We start from the raw sequence: 19665 nt of genomic DNA, 5'->3' as shown, positions 1-19665 counted from the left end.
CATTCAGACATGGGGAGAATGTGCAAACTCCACACAGTCACCCGAGGCAGGAACTGAACCTGGTTCCCTGGTGCTGTGTGGCAGAAATGCTAACCACTGTGCCACCGTGCTGCCCCATGCCATGCTGTTGGACTACAAAGGACAAATCGCAAAAAGAAAAGATCAACATTTCTCAAAGCACAAAGATCATCACACAAGTTGATCAAACAACTTGCCTTGTGGAACATTGACTCCATCACTGACACACAGTGACAGCCATGTGTACCATCTACAAGATGCACCGCAGCAACTCACCAAGGTTCACTCAGGCAGAACCTTCCAAACCCACGACCTCAACCATCCAGAAGGACAAGGGCAGCAGATACCTGGGAACACCACCACTTGAAGGCTCCCTTCCAAGTCACTCAACATCCCGACTTGGAAATATATCGCTTTTTCTCCACTGTCACTGGGTCAAAATCCTGGAATGCTCTCCCTAACAGCACTGTGGTTGTACCTACACCACATGGACTGCAGCGGTTCAAAAAGACAGCTCACCATTGCCTTCTCAAGGGCAATTAGGGATGGGCAATGAACGCTGGCCTAGCCAGCAACACTTACATCCCATAAATGAACTTTTAAAAATTTGATTTGATTTATTATTGTCATGTGTATTGGGATACAGTGAAAAGTATTGTTTCTTGTAGATATACAGACAAAACCTACCATTCCTAGGTGACATGGGGGACAAGGACAGGCGAGATTAAAATATACTCATGTCTCCAGTGTATGCCCGCAGAGGGCATGGTGGCACAGTGGTTAGCACTGTGGCCTTACAGCGCCAGGGACCCAGGTTCAATTCCCAGCTTGAATCACTGTCTGTGCACAGTCTGCACGTTCTCCCCATGCCTGCGTGGGTTTCCTCCAGTTTCCTCTCACAGTCTGAAAGACGTCCTGGTTGGGTGTATTGACCATGCTAAATTCTCCCTCAGTGTACCTGAACAGGCACCGGAGTGTGGCGGCTAGGGGATTTTCACAGTAACTTGAACACTTGGAGTGAATGGGATCAAAGGGCAGAAAGCAGGATTAAGCTTGATCAGCCATGATCGTGATGAATGACAGAGCGGGCTCGAAGGGCCAAGTGACCTCCTCCTATTGTTCCTATCGCCTATGTTTCCAACTTCATTGCAGTGTTAATGTAAGCCTACTTGCGGCACTTAAGGAATAAACTAAAAATTTACCCATGTTTGGTGTTAGGGAGATTTGCACTGGGGTCAAATATCAAAGTGACGAGGGAAAGCTGAACCCCAACAGAAACCCTTACTCCATCACTAAAAGCGGAAAAGGCCACAGGACATCCACAGCAGGAATAACAGCAGGAAATCACGAGAGAAACACAGCCCCTGAACATACAACAGCCAGCAAGGCTGAGTGTTCCCCTGTGATTTCAGTGTGATTTCACGATGCATTGCCACTGAGTAACTGTTAATGACATTCACAGCACACGCTGGTTTAATCTCACAGAAACGCATTCCATGTGGTGCAGCTTGCAAAGCCTGCGCTGAGTTAACTTGCTTGGGCGCGGCACTAGTCAACGTACTCTAATGAATCCTCAAAGTCACTGGGCCATTGCTCCTGCTCCTCATCGCTGCCCACTGACCTGCGATGGGTCGGACCTGCCTGTGGGTCCAACTGGTCAATCCTGCCGGACACACCCAGAGTGGCCAGTACCCAGCAACGCCCAGAGAGGAAAAAAAGGACATACACCAAGAGTATAGATTACAGAAACAGAGAGGCCTTGATGGAGTGGTATAGGTCACAGCTGGAGTACTGTGTGCAGTTCTGGTCGCCACATTACAGGATGGATATGAATGCACTGGAAGAGGAGATTTACCAGGATGCTGCCTGGGATGGAACATTTGAGTTATGAAGAGAGGTTGAATAGGCTTGGGTTTTTTTTCCTCCGGGGCAGAGGAGACTGAGGGGCGACCCGAGTGAGCTGTTCAAAATTATGAGGGACGTGGACAGGGTGAATAGGGAGCAACTGTTCCCCTTAGTTGATGGGACACAAGTTAAAAGTGAGGGGCGGAAGGTTTAGGGGGGATTTGAGGAAAATCCTTTTAATCCAGAGGGTCAGGAATGCGCTGCCTGGGAGGGTGATGGAGGTGGGATACCTCATGTCCATTGAAACGTACCTGGATGAGTACTGGGCACATCATAACATTCAAGGCTATGGGCCAAGTGCTGGCAAGTGGGGTTAGGTGGGCAGATCAGAGTCCTTCATACGTCAGTGCGGACTCGATGGGCCGAAGGGCCTCTTCTGCACTGTTGTATTCTGGGCTTCTGTGAAGAGACTGTTTCTTTTTTCCCTCATTTTCTTTCAACACCTTAATTTATTAGGTATAAAACTACTGGGGACACAGGAGGTGCTCTTCTCCAAGGGTTAAGATTAATCTAACTGGGGGATGTGGTTGTATTATTACTGGAGTAATACTTGATGCAGCTTAGAAGGATGAGGGGGCATCTTATTGAAAATTACAGAACATTGAAAGGCCTGGATAGAGTGGATGTGGGGAAGATGTTGCCATTAGTGTGAGAGACTAGGATCCAAGGGCACAGCCTCAGAGTAAGGGGACGACCCTTTAGAACCGAGATGAGGAGGAATTACTTCAGCCAGAGGGTGGCGAATCTATGGAACTCTTTGCCACAGAAGGCTGTGGAGGCCAACTCATTGAGTGTATTTAAGACAGAGATAGATAGGTTCTTGTTTGGTAAGGGGATCAAAGGTTGCGGGGAAAAGGTGGGCAAATGGAGTTGAGAAACACATTAGCCATGATCAAATGGGAGAGCAGACTCAATGGGCTGAATGGCCTAGTTCTGCTCTTATATCTCAAGTTATGTAATCCGGAGGTCCAGGCTTTGGGGACATGGGTTCAAATCCCATGGCAGCTGGTGGAGTTTAAATTCAATGAATAAAATCTGGAATCGAAAACTAGTGTCAGTGATGGTGACTATAAAACCATTTTCAATTATCATGAAAACCTATCATTAATGTCCTTTAGGGAAGGAAATCTGCCTTCCTTACCCAGTCTGGCCTACATGTGACTCCAAAACCATAGCAATGTGGTTGACTCTGAACTGTCCTCTGGAAGTGGCCAAGTGAGACACTCAGTTCAGAGGCAATTGGGGATGGACAACAGATGTTGATCTTGCCAAGGACACTGATATCTCATGAAAGAATATACGTTTAGTTATAAACTATTGGGTAAAAAAATTCTGTTCTCTTTCCAATTCCCCATGGGACAACAGTAGAAGTTGGACCAATCAGGAGAATGTGCAGGGGAGGGAATGGTTTGCGGCATGAGATCATGTGATGAAAGATCTCGGAATACCCAAGCAAAGTTGGCAATGGAAGTGTGAGTTTCTGGATAAAGCAGAATTGTGATTGATTCATTCATTGGCACAATGCCTGGGCCCGGTCTCTATTACCCATCCCTCTCTGCCCACAGTAGGTAGAGTGGGGAAATATTCCAGCTACGCCTGACTGGGGCAGATCTGCCCTGCTCATCCAATCACTGTGATTCTAAACCATTTGGCCCATCATGAAGAGGACCCAGGGTCAACCTGAAATACTAGCCCGATCCAACCTGCAGTCAAAAATATTGGGGGGAATGTTCCAGTCGTATCTTTTCATTTGATTTATTATTGTCACATGTATTGGGATACAGTGAAAAGTATTGTTTCTTGCGCGCTATACAGACAAAGCATACCATTCATAGAGAAGGAAACGAGAGAGTGCAGAATGTAGTGTTATAGGCATAGCTAGGGTGTAGAGAGAGATCAATTTAATGCGAGGTGAGCCCATTCAAAAGCAGCAGGGAAGAAGCTGTTCTTGAGTCGGTTGGTCCATGACCTCAGATTTCTGTATCTTTTTCCCAATGGAAGAAGGCAGAAGAGAGAATGTCCGGGGTGAGTGGGGACCCGGATTACATGGATTGCTTTTCATAGAATCACCGAACCTCTACAGTGCAGAAGGAGACCATTTGGCCCATCAAGTCTGCACCGACCACAATCCCATTCAGGCTCTATTCCCCTGTAACCCCAGCGGGAAGTGTAGACAGAGTCAATGGATGGGAGTTGGTTTGAGCGGTCTTGGGTGGAGCAGGAGCCCAGACCAAGCTGTGATACAACCAGAAAGAATGCTTTCTATGGTGCATCTGTAAAAGTTGGTGAGAGAGCTGCCCCGGGATCCGAACTTCCTGCCTGAGGTCAATGAGACGTTAAACGATGCAACAAATTTTCTGTCCCACCTGTGACAGAAGGGACTAGAAACTAACCTCGCTATCAAGGGTCTTTGTGTTGGTAGACATTGGTCTGCAGACGTGGGGTAAATTCTCCGCTCTGGCCTGCTGTGGGAACCGTCACGGATACAAAGAACAATTTGACAGACTATTGAGGAGGTCTGTCGATCTCCGGGAAGGAAATTCCAGTTTCGGGGCTGGACGGGACCGAAAAACGCCGTCTTGCCCATTTTCCATCAGTAAAACCGACCCGGCGAGGCCCGATTCCTAGCCCTCTGTGTGTCTTTAACTCAGAGATTCCCTCCCCTTTAACAAGAAACACAGGGACATCTGGAGAGATGGTTCCGCCTCAGGCTGCCTCGGATTTTCACTATGAATAGATTTGATTTAAATCTTAGCACGGCAGCAGAGGCAATTTGGCACCATTTTTGCAGGAGCTGCAGGTTTGATAACCTGCTACTTTCTCACTTCTGGTGTGATGGCAGGTCCCCGCAGATAACTCAATCCAACCAGGCTTGTTCATGAGCTCCCAGATCTTTAGAAAAGTCTTTGTGGCAATGAGAGAAATGAGTGTGTCTGGGGTGGGGCTGGAGGGAAAGGCAAACCTTCCCAAAGCTTCCAAATACAGTCTGGCCTGACACTGATGTTAAAATTCAAGGGCCTGAGTTGCTTTAGAATTTGTTTATTAGTCACAAATAGGCTTACATTAACACTGAAATGAAGTTACTGTGAAAATCCCCTAGTCGCCACACTCCGGTGCCTGTTCGGGTACGCTGAGGGAGAATTTAGCACGGCCAATGCACTTAACCAAAATGTCTTTCAGAACGTAGGAGGAAACTGGAGCACCCCTCCATCCAGCCCTGGGGAAACAAATCTGGGGCAGCACGGTAGCACAGTGATTAGCACTGCTGCTTCACAGCTCCAGGGACCTGGGTTCGATTCCCGGCTCGGGTCACTGTCTGTGTGGAGTTTGCACATTCTCCTCGTGTCTGCGTGGGTTTCCTCCGGGTGCTCCGGTTTCCTCCCACAGTCCAAAGATGCGCGGGTTAGGTTCATTGGCCGTGCTAAAATTGCCCCTTAGTGTCCTGGGACGTGTAGGTTAGAGGGATTAGAGGGTAAATGAGTAGGGATATGGGGATAGGGCCTGGGTGGGATTGTGGTCGGTGCAGACTCGATGGGCCGAGGGGCCTCTTTCTGCGCTGTGGGGTTCTATGTTCTGTGTTCTATCTCTCAGTGTTCACTGGAAACACACGCAGGCACGGGGAGAATGTGCAAACTCCACACAGACGGTGATCTAAGCCAGGAATCGAACCCGGGTTCCTGGTGCTATGAAGCGGCAGTGCTAACCATTGTGCTATTGTGTCGCTCCCTGGGTGCTGGACAGGCTTACAGAACAGCCTGTGCAGCACCCGTGTAATCCAAGCATTATAATATCAATCCCCACAGTCCTGAGGAATACTGCAGTAAACGTTCAGTAGCTATCTGTGTAAGTGCTGCTGCTGCACACAGATAGCCAGCTATCCGTATAAACAAAACAAAAGAACAGAGTCACTGAGAGCACGCTCGCTGAATTAATGGCACAGTCAGGGTGCCACCAATAATTCACAGGATTGGTGCAACCAGTCGCAGGCAGCTTTAATCAACCGAGGTTTCACGGGAAGCAGGCAACAGTGAGAGCCTATTTCTTAAATCCTTTCACTCCCTTCTCTGTGTGGTGTTAAATAATGGCTGACAGCACCACAGAGATCCTGATGCAACTCACAAATGGCATCTTTGCCAGACTATGATTGTGGTATGTTGTGACTCCATGGTCGTATCGACATCTCTGCATCCTATCACTCAATCCCCCCCCCACCACCCCCCACCCCCACTAACAACACCTGGCCCTTGCTGTCCAGCTCAGACCGAGAAATAAGTCCACAAAACATAAGACATAGAACATAGAACATTACAGCGCAGAACAGGCCCTTCGGCCCACGATGTTGCGCCGACCAATTAAGAAAAAAGCAATGACCCTCTAACCTGAGCCAATCCCTTTCCATCCATAAACCTATCCACAGACCTCTTAAATGCCCCCAAACATGGGAACAGAAGTAGGCCATTCAGCCCATCGATTCTGCTCCGCCATTCCACGAGACCATGGCTGGTCTGATACAATCCTCAACTCCACTCAGCTCCTTATCTCCATAACCCTCGCTTCCCTTACTGACTAAAAATCTATCTCAGTCTTGAACACACTTAATGACCCAGCCTCTATAGCTCTCTGTGGTAAAGAATTCCACAGATACACTCCCCTCCGAGAGAAGAAATTCCTCCTGATCTCTGTCTTCGATGGGTGACCCCCCTTACTCTGAAATTCTGCCCTCTGGTCCGAGACTTTCCCAGAAGGGGAGCAACTTCCCAGCATCTACCCTGAGAATCCTATGTGTCTCAATAAGGTCTCTCTTCATTCTTCTAAACTCCAGTGAGTGCAGGCCCAACCTACTCAACCTCTCCTCATAAGAAAATCCCTCCCTACTCGGGATCAACCTAGTGAACCTTCTCTGGACTGCCTCCAATCGTTCTTTAGATAAGGATACGTGTTGTCGGATATGAGTCTGGAGATCTGTATGGCAGTGTGAGACTATTCACTTTGGTATTAGGAATAGAAAAGCTGAATATTATAAATGTTAAACTTACAATTGTTGATGCTCAGGGAGACCTGTGTTGACTCATACAAGGAAGGGAGAAAGTTTGCATGCAAGCAGGCAAACAATTAGGAAGGCAGATGGCATGTTGGCCTTTATTACAAGGGACTGGAGTATAAGAAGTTTTGCTACAACTGGGCTTTGATGAGGCTACATCTGGAATACAGTGTGTAACTTTGGTCTCCACATTTAAGAAAAGTTATTCTTGCATTGAAGGTGATACATGGAATGTTCACTAGATTGGTTCCTGGGCGAGCTGTCCTGTGACGAGAAGCTGAGGTCATTGGGCCTGTATTCTCTCGTGTTTAGAAGAGTGAGAGATAATCACATTGAGACAACACAAGATTCTGAAGGAGCTTGACAGGGTGAACTCTGAGAGATTCGTTTCCCCAGGGCTGGATGGAGGGGGAAGTAGGAATGAGGCAGAAGATCAGATACGGTTGTGCTGAATGGCAGAAGCCTTGAGGGAAATAAACAGTCAACTCCTGTTCTTATTTCTGTTCTTACAATAGAGGAGAAGAGAATAATAAAGAGTGAGTTGGAGGACTGGCGCAATGCTGAGCTGGGATGGTGTTTCACAGAATCACTGCAGCACAGAAACAGCCATTCAGCCCATCGAGTCTGGACTGACTCTCCAACAGAACATCCCAACCAAATCCTAAACTTCATAACCCCACATATTTACTCCTCTAATCCCTTAACCTCCACATCCTGGGACATTAAGATGCAATTTAGCATGGACAATTAACCTAATCTGCATATCTTTCAGAGTGTGGGGGAAACTGGAGCACCCAGAGAAAACCCACACAGACATGGGGAGAACGTGCAAACTCTGCACAGATAGTGACCCAAGCTGGGAACTGAACCCGGGTTCCTGGGAAGGGACAGATGAGGGGGGTGCTGGGAATGGTTGGAGGAGTTGAGGGTGGTAGCACTGTGGGAAGTCCCAGGCTGGCCACTGATCGAGCCAGCCAGCAAACGGGGAGACCGATAGTTCGGGGTCACTGCGCATCAGTCTCCTGGGTAGGAATAAGCCCTGCCCCCTGAAATCTAATGATACTCACACTGGTGGTCTCTACATTGCACAGAGTGTGGAAGATTCTAGTATCAACTCCCACTGAAAAAAACCTGTGTGAATTTAATTTTTTTTTATTTATTAGTCACAAGTAGGCTTACATTAACACTGCAGTGAAGTTACTTTGAAAATCCCCAAGTTGCCACACTCTGGCGCCTGTTCGGGTACACTGAGGGAGAATTTAGCGTGACCAATGCACCTAACCAGCACATCGATCTGACCGTGGGAGGAAACTGAGCACCCGGAGGAAACCCACGCAGATACGGGGAGAATGTGCAAACTCCACACAGGCAGTGACCCAAGCCAGGAATTGAACCCAGGTCCCTGGCGCTGTGAGGCAACAGTGCTAACTACTGTGCTGCCTCTCCAGTTCCTGTGAATTCAACACAGAACTTTTTTGGAGGAATTCCACCCGTGATCTTTTCGTTGCATCTGATCCTAATTCAGGGAGATCCACATCAAGCTTGGGAAGACAGAATGTGGAGCCCTGTGGATTTAGAATCATGGAGATTTAGTTGCCTTTTGGAGGTGAACAAACATTCAAATATCTCTCCCACGTAGGAAAAGCTTCTCTCCGAAATTCACCAGGAGAGATACAAGACACTGAAAGCAAACTGTACATCACAAAGCACACACGATAGGACTGGAGATTTTCCCAGCTCAGAAACACAATGGTACCTTTCAGTCAAGTGTAATCTCAGAATGACAACTGCTCCCATTTACCCTCAACAGTTCCCTGCGTTTTACCTCACCCCCTGGGCTGAACGATTTTTAATACAATGTTTTTATTGAGAATTTTCAACGTTCTAGTTGAACGATGGTCAACTATGGAACGATGGTCGTTCCAGTACGATACACAACAAATTCCCAGGGTTCAGCAGAGTACAGAACGACCATCGTTTCACACAGCTACACGAAGAATAGCAACAAAGGTCAATAAGGATCATTCAAACAATCAGATCATCGTAATCCCCGCTGTTGCGGTCCGGATATTGAAAAGGATACAGTAATACAGAGTGTGAGGGCAAGGCCAGATAAACATAGTGTTACGGTACACACCCATTCCCCGAGCCGAGCAACTAAATAGAAACTCAAAGCACAAAGACCCATCAAACGTACCTGGGCGTGCACCCCCCCATCCTCCACCCCCCTGCTCTGTACCCCTCCCCCCAAACACAGCCCTCCAATAACTCCCCCTCCCCGGCCAACACACCCCCAACACCTTCCACACAGGCACCGCACAGCCCCCCTCCCCCACACACCACCCCCCACATTCCCGCCCGCGTCGCACACACCTGATTACTCCCTTTCCCCCCCCCCAATCCCGGACACACGCTCCCCATATCCCACCACTCACCCCCTCCACATCCCACTACCCCCCTCTCCCCTCTTCCTCCTTCCCTGCATCACACACCTCCCCTCACTCTGCCGGGACACATATCCCTCACAGGCAATTCCCCCACCCCCACAAACCGCTCCCATCAAACACCTACACCCCTCCCACACCCCGCACACCCCACTCCACACACACACACACACACACACACACACATCAAACTCCTACATTCCTCCCATACCCCACCCCACAAACACACCCACAATCCTCCATCTCCACACACCACATTCCCCCACACATGCCATAAGACCATAACATTCCTGGTTTCCTCCGGGTGCTCCGGTTTCCTCCCACAGTCCAAAGATGTGCACATTAGGTTGACTGGCCATGCTAAGAAATTGTCCCTTAGCATCCAGGGATGTGTAGGTTAGAGGGATTCGTGGGTACAATATGTAGGGATATGGGGGCAGGGCCTGGTTGGGCTTGTGTTCGGTGCAGACTTGATGGGCCGAAGGGCCTCCTTCTGCACTGTAGGGTTTCATGGTTCTATGGTTCAATGGCCCATCGGTCTACTCCACCATTCGATCATGGCTGACATGTTCCTCGATCCCATTCTCCCTCCCCCACACAATCCCCCACGCCCCCTCCCACCACACACACCTCCCCCGACACATTTCCCCCCTCACATACACCTCCTCCCACACACACAAACCTCCCCTGCAGTCCCACCAACCAGAAGTGTCAACAGCATTCCTGTCCACTCCCGGATATGGAGTCTATCTGCACCTCTACAGCTCAAACACAGGATTCCTTAGACCCAGAGTAATGAATACAAAACTAAGAAAAGCACAACACTAATACTTCTAATGGGAGCTTTCCTCACCTAAAATTAGGAGTTAAGGCCACACCAACCATCTCGATTGACATTTATCCATCCACCCACCACCCTGCTGTGGTGCTACGTATCTTTCCAATAACTAAAGTCAAGGGCACAGTGAATAAATGTACTCCTTCTGTGCGATTGCAAGGATTGTAGCGGGAAAAAAAAACAATTTTTGGGGTGGCACAGTGGCACAGTGGTTAGCACTGCTGCCTCACAGCGCCAGGGACCCGGGTTCGATTCCAGCCTCGGGTCACTGCCTGTGTGGAGTCTGCACATTCTTCCCATGTCTGCGTGGGTTTCCTCCAGGCGCTCTGGTTTCCTCCCACAGTCCAAAGACGTGTAGGTTAGATTGATTGGCTGTGGTAAATTGACCCTAGTGTCAGAGGGTTAGCAGCGTAAATATGTGAGGTTACGGGAATGGGGCCTGGATGGGATTGTGGTAGGTGCAGACTCGATGGGTCGAATGGCCTCCTTCTGCACTGTCGGGATTCTATGATTCTATGAATTGAACTTGTATTGCATGACCTTTAAGCCATACAACCCACATGGAGAGCTCCCTGACAAGATTAAAGATGGAAAAGGGTCCTTGGCCAGAGAGCCAAGGCCTCCTCCCCCTCCCATCACCAGAGTTCATTGTGGAAGAACCATCAGAAAAGGTATGAAAGATAGAGATCTCGAATTTACTGGTTAATAGCGAAATGAAAGGAAAACAAAATACCCAAGCCCCTAGGGGTGCGGGGTTGTGTGTGTGTGGGTGTGTGTGTGTGTGTGTGGGGGCCTGGTCATGGGTAGTTGTAGTCTAACTCATGAAGCAATCTTCATCTTGGCAGCAACAGCACTCACAAGCATAGGCTCATAGAATCCCTACAGTACAAAAGGAGGCCATTCAGCCCATCGAGTCTGTACCGACCACAATCCCACCCAGGCCCTATTTTCATAACCCCATGCATTTACCAAGGCTAATCCCCCTGACACTAGGGTCAATTTACCTGGCCAATCCACCTAACCCGCATATCTTTGGAGCGTGGGAGGAAACCGGAGCACCCGGAGGAAACCCACACAGAAACAGGGAGAACGTGCAAACTCCACACAGACAGTGACCCAAGGCCAGAATTGAACCTGGGTCCCTGGCGCTGTGAGGCAGCAGTGCTAACCACTGTGCCGCCTTACCGTTCACCCAAGTCAGTTCCAAATACACCGCACAAACAAGGATGAAGAAAGAGGCATGGTGGCACAGTGGTCCCTGCCTCACAGCGCCAGGGACCCAGGTTCAATTCCCGGCTTGGGTCACTGTCTGAGAGGGGCCTGCACATTCTCCCCTTTTCAGCGTGGGTTTCCCCCAGGTGCTTCGGTTTCCTCCCACAGTCCAAAGGTGTGCGGATTGTGTTGATTGGTCATGCTAAATTGACCCTAGTATCAAGGAATTAACAGGGTAAGTTTGTGGGGTTAGGGGCTGGTGCAGACTCGATGGGCTGAACGGCCTCCTTCTGCACTGTGGGGATTCTAGGACTCTGTGATTTTGGAATAATGTGGGATTATTGGATATATGGGATGCCGTCCCTCTGTACGGTGACTTGGAACGGAACAAATCCATATCAACATTGACGTTTTTCACAAAATACACATCCAGGGCCACTGAAGGAGTAAAAGCAGCCGCTCCAACTCACCAGCGCAAACTGCTTGTTAAGGAGCATTTGTTCTGCGAGCACCGACTGGTTGTGGAAGAGATGTGGCTGCATGTGACTCCACATGTGGGGAAACCACCAGAACTCATCCACGTTGGCCAGCAGCAGGTTGTCCCCTTGGTCCTCCTCATCCGTCCCTGAGAGAGAGAGAGAGACAGAGAGAGCCAATTAGCAACAAAATCGCTCCCTGTAAAACCAACAATCTGCATTTATGTATCACGTTTGATGAGGTAAAACGTCCCATTGTGCTTCATAGGAGCAAATACCAAACAAAACCTGATACTGAGCCACACAGGGAGTCACTTGGTAATACAGAACTTGAATATTGCTGAAGAAAGAGGCAGCTTGCTGAGGTTTTTCATCTTGCATTCATTAGGACAAACACAAAAATGCCAAATTTCAAAGAACAAAGAACAATGCAACACAGGAACAGGCCCTTTAACCCTCTAAACCTACGCCGATCATGATGTCTGCCTAAACTAAAACTGTGTGTACTTACGGAATCCATATCCTTCCATTCCCATCCGATTCATGTATTCATCTAAATGTCTGTTAAATGCCACTATTTTCCCTGCTCCCACCACCCTCCTAGGACAACACGTTCCAGACATTCACTATCCTCTGTGTAAAAAACTTGCCTCACACATCTCCTCTAAACTTTTCCTCACACGCCTTAAACCTATGGCTCCTAATACTTGACTTTTCTACCCTAGGGAAGAGCATCTGACTATCCACTCTGTCCATGTCACTCATAATCTTGGAAACCTCTATCAGGTTACCCCTCAACCTCTGTCATTGCAGTGAGAACAAACCGAGTTTCTCCAACCTCTCCTCATAGCTAATACCCTCCAGACTAGACAACCTCCTGGTAAACCTTTTCTGTACTATCTCCAAAGCATCCACATCCATAAGAACATAAGAAATAGGAGCAGGAGTAGGCCATCTAGCCCCTCGAGCCTGCTCCGCCATTCCATAAGATCATGGCTAATCTGAAGTGGATCAGTTCCACTTTCCCGCTTTCTCCCCTTAACCCTTAATTCCCTTGTCTATCAGAAATCTATCTACCCGTGACTTAAATATATTTAGTGAGGTAGCCTCCACCACTTCAACGGGCAGAGAATTCCAGAGATTCACCACCCTTTGAGTGAAGAAGTTCCACCTCAACTCCGATCTAAACTGCCCCCCCCCCATATCTTGAGGCTGTGCCCTCTAGTCCTGCTATCCTTTCTAAGTGATAGCTTAGAATGATCCCACTCCCTATCATCCAGAACGATAGGGAGTGGGATAGCTTAATCTTGGTTTCGGACAAAGCTCGGCACAACATCGAGGGCTGAAGGGCCTGTACCGTGCTGTACTGATCTATGTTCTAACTCCCGCAGGATAAATTGTTGCGATAGTTTGAAATTTGGCTTTCTTGAATTTGTCCTGATGAGTGCGAGATGAAAAATTTCAACAACTGTGTCTCTTTTCAGCAATATTCGTGTAGGAAATATTAGAACCAGCGTCCAAGAGTTTGGTTAAGTTTTCCATGGTATCTCAAAAGAGGAGAGAGATGGATGGCCTCAGCAGCTGAAGGCCTGAAGAAATAGAGAGAGGTGGGAAGAGGGTCAAGCTCGGGTGAAGAGAGATTGACAAACTGCACCATAATGACGCAAGGTTCAAGCTTTGCTGTAAGTCAGGCCAGTGGTAATTTGTCACAAACACCCTGAGTGATCCTCCCTGGAGGAGAGGTTTGTGTGGGCATCATGAGGGCAGAATCGGGGGCTGGTCAGGAACGCCTTCCACAATTAAATACAATATCCAAACTCGAGGTTCACAGGTGGAGTAATGTAACAATTTCAATCAGGCAATAAAGGTTGGCCAGCTTGAATATGAGCTCCCTGATTAAGGGCCAAATTGATCATCCAATCAGGGTGGGGCCTGGGGTGGGATTGTTGTCGGTGCAGACTCAATGGGCTGAATGGCCTCCTTCTGCACTGTAGGGTAGGGTTTCTGAGTCCCATGCTCTGTATTTAAACAGGAGTGTCAGTTCCTCTGGCACTCCGAATGTAGACTGCAGACCGAGAGAACCCTGTATAGTGTTGTTGGATCTTGTAAATAAAGGAATTCTGGTGAAGGCTCTTCCGCCTCCGAGGACTTATTACACGTAAACACATGGAATAAGTAGAGAAAAGATATTAGGAGGCAAAGAACATTTGTGGACTGACATCAGTAACTTTGTTCGAGGATGAATGCACGGAAATCCCTGTCACTTCACAAGGAAGAATGGGACTTCCTGATGTTATCATCAGTTATAACTAGCAACTATCATGTGTAAGTGGAGTGGAATTTAATACATTCCCTTAATGTGAGTTTAGTGATGATACTTATATCAGGCAGAAGATGCAGGTTAGGACCCTGCCACCATCGCAGCTCTTAGGTCCTTGATGCAAAGCTTCAGCGAAGGGCTTTGTCCCACTGGTACTCACCCAGCATCGGACGGGGTACCTGCCAGGTGGGAAGGCTAAACAGCAAATCCTGTCGGGCGCCTCGTTTAAAGGCGCTCAGTTCCTGATCGAGGAACCTGTCATCGGTAAGGGAGTGGGAGTCACCCCCCCCGGCCCTTACCCTTTCATACCCGCCTGCCTGCATACCCGGTCTCACCATCTCCCGCCATCCCTCATCCGTAGCCTGGGTACGTTGATGATTCTGAGCCCCGGGAGGGTGCACTACCAACAGTAGCCACCAGTGGCAGCGCTGGGCCATGAAGAGCTGCCTGGTTGGCACTTAATGTTTCGGCCTTTCCCGAAAAGCAGCAGTGTGGGGCTTTCACTGGCTGTTTGGCCAAGATCCCAGTCGCCTATATTAAATTCTGCCTACTGCGCCACTGTACAAGCCTAAAATCTGCCTATTCTCACTCTGCATGGTGGCCTACACTGCCTTTTACCTGTATTCTCAAATACTATTAAAGGGAGGGGGAGTGGTACAAGGTGATTTACTCTTGCAGACAGCCAGCAAAGACATGAGGGGCTGAATGACCTCCTTCCTTCCTATAAATGTTCTATGACTTATAAACAGGCACTGGATATCAAATAGTCGCTTACTGCCCAATATGGGGTGGGGTGGGAGTTTTATTTTATTCGTCTTGCACCAGATGCCCCCCCCAGCATCGATCACATCCTGGCTCCTGCGTGTCGATGTCAATTTGCATCTTTGCTTAATGGAGTGAGACAATCCAACTGGATCACGTTCCCATCCAAACGGCACAGAATATCCTGCCGGAGTCATTGTATAATAATTGGGTGTGATACCTGGGCTAAAGGAGTTAATTATGAGGGCAGATTTAGCTTGTATTCCCTTGAATTTAAAAGATTAAGGGGGGAGTTATATATGTGTGTGTGTGTGTGTGTGTGTGTGTGTGTCTGTGTGTGTCTGTGTGTAGGGGGGGAGGGGTTAATGGCAATGAAATGTTAGTGATATAGTTAGGTGAGGAGCATTGTTCAATGAAGTTTTTAGAGTACGTATAAAAAGGGGATGTCTGAGACACTGGGCTGAATGGGAGGAGTGCCTGAATAATTTTAAAAAGTTTAAAGTTGATTATTTATTAGTTGCAAGTAAGGCTTACATTAACGCTGCAATGAAGTTACTGTGAAATTCCTCTAGTCGCCACACTCTGCCACCTGTTCGAGTCAATGCAACTAACCAGCACATCTTTGGACCGTGGGAGGAAACTGGAACACCCGGAGGAAACCCTCGCAGACTCACAGAGAGAACCTACAAACTCCACACAGACAGTGACCCGAGCTGGAATTGAACCCAGGTCCCTGGCGCTGTGAGGCAGCAGTGCTAACCACTGCGCAACTGAGCCGCCCTATAAGCTAAAAGTGCAAAACATCAGAATAAAAAAGTCAGTAAACTCTCTCAATAAAGAAAAGTTTGATTTTCACTTCACCAATTGGATAAGATCCTATTGACATTTAAGGTAATTAAAGAATTTGATGGGGGGATGGAGAGGAACCACAGGTGAGATTCTCCAGCTTCCCAGCCATGCTGCTTCCCACGGGCCGGACATTCCAGACATTCCCTTGTTTGCTAACGCCGGGATTCTCTGATCCCGCTGTTGTCAATGGGAATTCCCGCTGATGTCACCCCACCCCAGTGGGAAACACGCGGGCGGGGGCATGGTGCCGGTGGGATCGGAGAATCCCGCTGCCGTGAACAGCTGGAGAATTCCGGCCTCTATCTTCTGGCGGCAGGGGAGAGGGATGCAGAACAAGGGATATAACGCTAAAATTAGAATGAAGGTGTACAGGGTAGTAAAAATCCAAAACTCAGTCTGCTCTGTGAAGGCCATTAATACCCAGGGGCAACAGAAAGGTTTCGATTGATTTGTGTTTTTTTTTCGTTCATTTGTGGGACATGGGCATCGTTGGCTGGGCCAGCATTTATTGCCCATCCCTTGGAGGGCAGTTGAGAGTCAACCACATTGCTGTGGCTCTGGAGTCACGTGTAGGCCAGAACCAGGAAAGGACAGCAGATTTCCTTCCCTCAAGGACATTAGTGAACCAGGTGGGCTTTTCTGACAATCGACACTGGTTTCGTAGCCATGAGTAGATTGTTAATTCCAGTTTTTATTGCTTGAAATCAAATTTCACCATGTGTCACGATGGGATTTGAACCCGGCTCCTCAGAGACATTAGCTGAGTATCTGGATTAATAGTCTAGTGTTAATACCACTAGGCCATCACCTCTCCCGGGCTTATAAAGCCACGTACGATCTAATCTGAATGGGGGAGTAGGTTGGAGGAGCTGAGTCACCCCCTGTTGTTGCTCTGAATGAGAAACTTTGGATGTTTTATTCTGTGCCAGGGACCCCAGCAGAGATCTCTCATTCACTAACCCAAAACACACTGGGGTGAAAGCAGAGATCTACCTTTTACCAATCAAACAGTCGGGCAGTATACTTTATTAGTTTGAAATATGGAAGTATAATCAGCCACGATCTTATTGAATGGCAGAGAAGGCTCCGGGGGCCAGGTGGCCTATTCCTGCCCCGAGTTCTTAGCTTTTTATCTTTTGCTGTTAAACACTTGTCGGGATCAATAAAATGCTGGAGCGCGTGGACTGACTAAACACCACCCACGCCTGTCAGCCCACATTCAGGTGCTGCTCAGTGATGATAACGTTTACCAGCCCTCCTTTACTTTGAAGCAATTAAATATCTGTGCAGCGTACAGCGCCCTGCAATGTTAACACTGCCCTGGCGCGCGGAGGAAAAGCGACCCACCGGTGTAGTAGAACTTTCCGGAGAAGCCCAGGTTGAAGGTGAAGTTTGGAACGTGGACTCGCAATTGCTTCTGAGTTTCAAGCAAGGCCTGCAAAGAACATGGTTAGAATGAGTAACTCAGATTAATAATCTGCGGCAGTTTAAGCATAAGAAGGTTCAGAATGAGCCATTGGCATGGTCCTCCTCTGCTAACAGCACTGAGCATCCGTGCCTCTATCACACCCAGATAACTCTTCTCTTACACTGAGAATACAGCTCCTGCTTTCGAATACAATTTAGTTTATTTTATTAGTGTGACAAGTAGGCTTACATTAACCCCTAGCCACCACACTCTGGCACCTGTTCGGGTGCGCTGAGGGAGAATTTAGCATGGCCAATGCACCTAACCCACACGTCTTTCAGTCTGAGATAGTTTAGGGTGGAGATGAGGAGACATTTATTTCTTCACCCAGAGTGGTCAGCCTGTGGAATTCATTACCACAGAAAGCAGTTGAGGTCAAAAGATTGTATGTTTTCAAGGAACGGTTAGATATAACACTTGGACTAAAGGGATCAAAGGGTATGAGAGAAAGGCGGGTTCAGACTGTTGAGTTGGATGATCATAGCAGCTAGTAGAGGAGGCTTGAAGGGCCAAATGGTCTTCTGCTCCTATTTTCTATGTTTCTATCTTTGGTCTCCTATTTTGCCCCACCTTGTCTGACCTCTTTCCAACTATATCATTCTCTACATTTCTACCTTGCTTCAGTACTGTAGAAGAATCATTTAGACTCAACATATTGGGGTGAATTTTTCCGTTCCGCCCACCACGGGAATTGGAGTGGGTGAGGGGCGGACCATGGAAAGATCCGTTGACCTTGGGCAGGATTTTCCGGTTTCAGAGCGAGTGCGGTCGGAAGATCCCGCCCAGTAACTCTCCCTTTACGGATGCTGCCGGACCTGCTGAGATTATCCAGCATCTTCTGTTTTTTTATTTTCGTATATGTATGATGTGTGTTATTAAAAAACAGTTGCCCAATCACCACATGATTCTAATCTAAACCTCTTCCTGAGATAACGTACAACTCATTAGAGTATAGCGGTGAGATACAAGCTCACAAATCATTGAATTTTTATTATTATTTATTAGTCACAAGTAGGCTTACATTAACATCGCAATGAAGTTACAGTGAAAATCCCCTAGTCGGCACATTCGGTGCCTGTTCGGGTACACTGACGGAGAATTTAGCATGGCCAGTGTATGTAACCAGCACATCTTTGGACTGTAGGAGGAGACTGGAGCATCTGGAGGAAACCCACGCAGACACGGGGAGAATGTGCAGACTCCGCACGGACAAGCTGGGAATCAAACGCAGATTCCCGTGCTGTAAGGTGGCACTGCTGACCACTGTGCGACCGTACCACCCTACTGTGCCACCATACCACCCTACTGTGCCACCATACTGCCCTACTGTGCCACTGTACCACCCTACTGTGCCACCATACTGCCCTACTGTGCCACCGTACCGCCCTTGAAGGTGGCAGGGCAGACTGAGAAAAGCAGCCTCGATTTGAGATATAAAGCACAAAAGCAAGGAAATTATGGTGAACATTGACAAATCGCTGGTTCAGCCTCGAGGAGAGTATTGTAGAGTTTCGGGCATCATGCTTTAGCGAAGATGTGAAGGCTTTAGGAAGAGTGCAGAAAAGAGCCATGAGAATGGGCCCAAGGAGGAGTGATTTCAGTTATGGGGACAGATTGGAGAAGCTAGGACTTTTCTCCTCGGAGAAGAGGAGGCTGAGAGGAGATTGATGAAGGGATTCAAATTCTTGAGGGGTCTGGACAGAGTAGAGAGGGAGAAACTGGTCTCGTTGGTGAAAGGTCAAGAAGCAGAGGGCACCGATTGTCGGCAAAGGCGGCATGAGGAAAATACATCTTCACGCAGCGAGCGGTTAGGATCTGGAATGTACGCCCCAGGACAGAGAGGAGGAGAAATGTCCTCACCCAGACAGTGGTCAGCCTTGTGGGATTTGCTGCCACAGAAAGTAATCGAGGCCAAAACATTGAATCTTTTCAAGAAATTACGTACAGCACTTGGGCCTAAAGCGATCGGGGGAGGGGGAGGAGGGTTCAGGATATTGAATTTGATGACTAGCCATGATCATAACGAATGGTGGTGTAGGCTCGAAGGGCCAAATGGCTATCCCAGAACCTTGGGCAGATTGTGGAACAGCCCACAAGTTAATGCCAGCCCTCGATCCTCAACATCCTCACAGTGTCAGTGCCTGGAGGCACCAAGCGTCAAGGTTCAGAGGTAGTTTTAACAACGCTCGAAGCCCGGAATAAAACCCTTCGAGCTGCGAATATAGACGAGACCGGTTACACATTCTTGCTTTAAAGAGAAATGGAGTAGAACTTTCCTGGAAGTGCAGCAAATGGATTTAAAATTCCCGAACAGAAAGATTGGCTCTTGGAT

General features: G+C 48.2%; 1 protein-coding gene across 1 annotated transcript in view; it reads right to left on the bottom strand.

Annotated features, from left to right (window-relative positions):
• Positions 1–19665, bottom strand: part of ndst1b (N-deacetylase/N-sulfotransferase (heparan glucosaminyl) 1b) — a 201561-nt gene that overhangs the window by 33634 nt on the left and 148262 nt on the right. Inside the window, exons 5-6 of the mRNA XM_080201264.1 lie at positions 17213–17300; positions 11929–12083 (exon numbers count right to left, since the gene is read on the bottom strand). Of these exons, the coding sequence (XP_080057390.1) occupies positions 11929–12083; positions 17213–17300 (243 nt within the window). The remainder of the gene's footprint in view (positions 1–11928; positions 12084–17212; positions 17301–19665) is intronic.

The sequence above is a fragment of the Carcharhinus amblyrhynchos genome, chromosome 13 (assembly GCF_965287045.1).
Source record: "Carcharhinus amblyrhynchos chromosome 13, sCarAmb.v2.hapA, whole genome shotgun sequence".
Lineage (NCBI taxonomy): Eukaryota > Metazoa > Chordata > Chondrichthyes > Carcharhiniformes > Carcharhinidae > Carcharhinus > Carcharhinus amblyrhynchos.
This window is presented reverse-complemented; position numbering and strand designations above follow the sequence as displayed.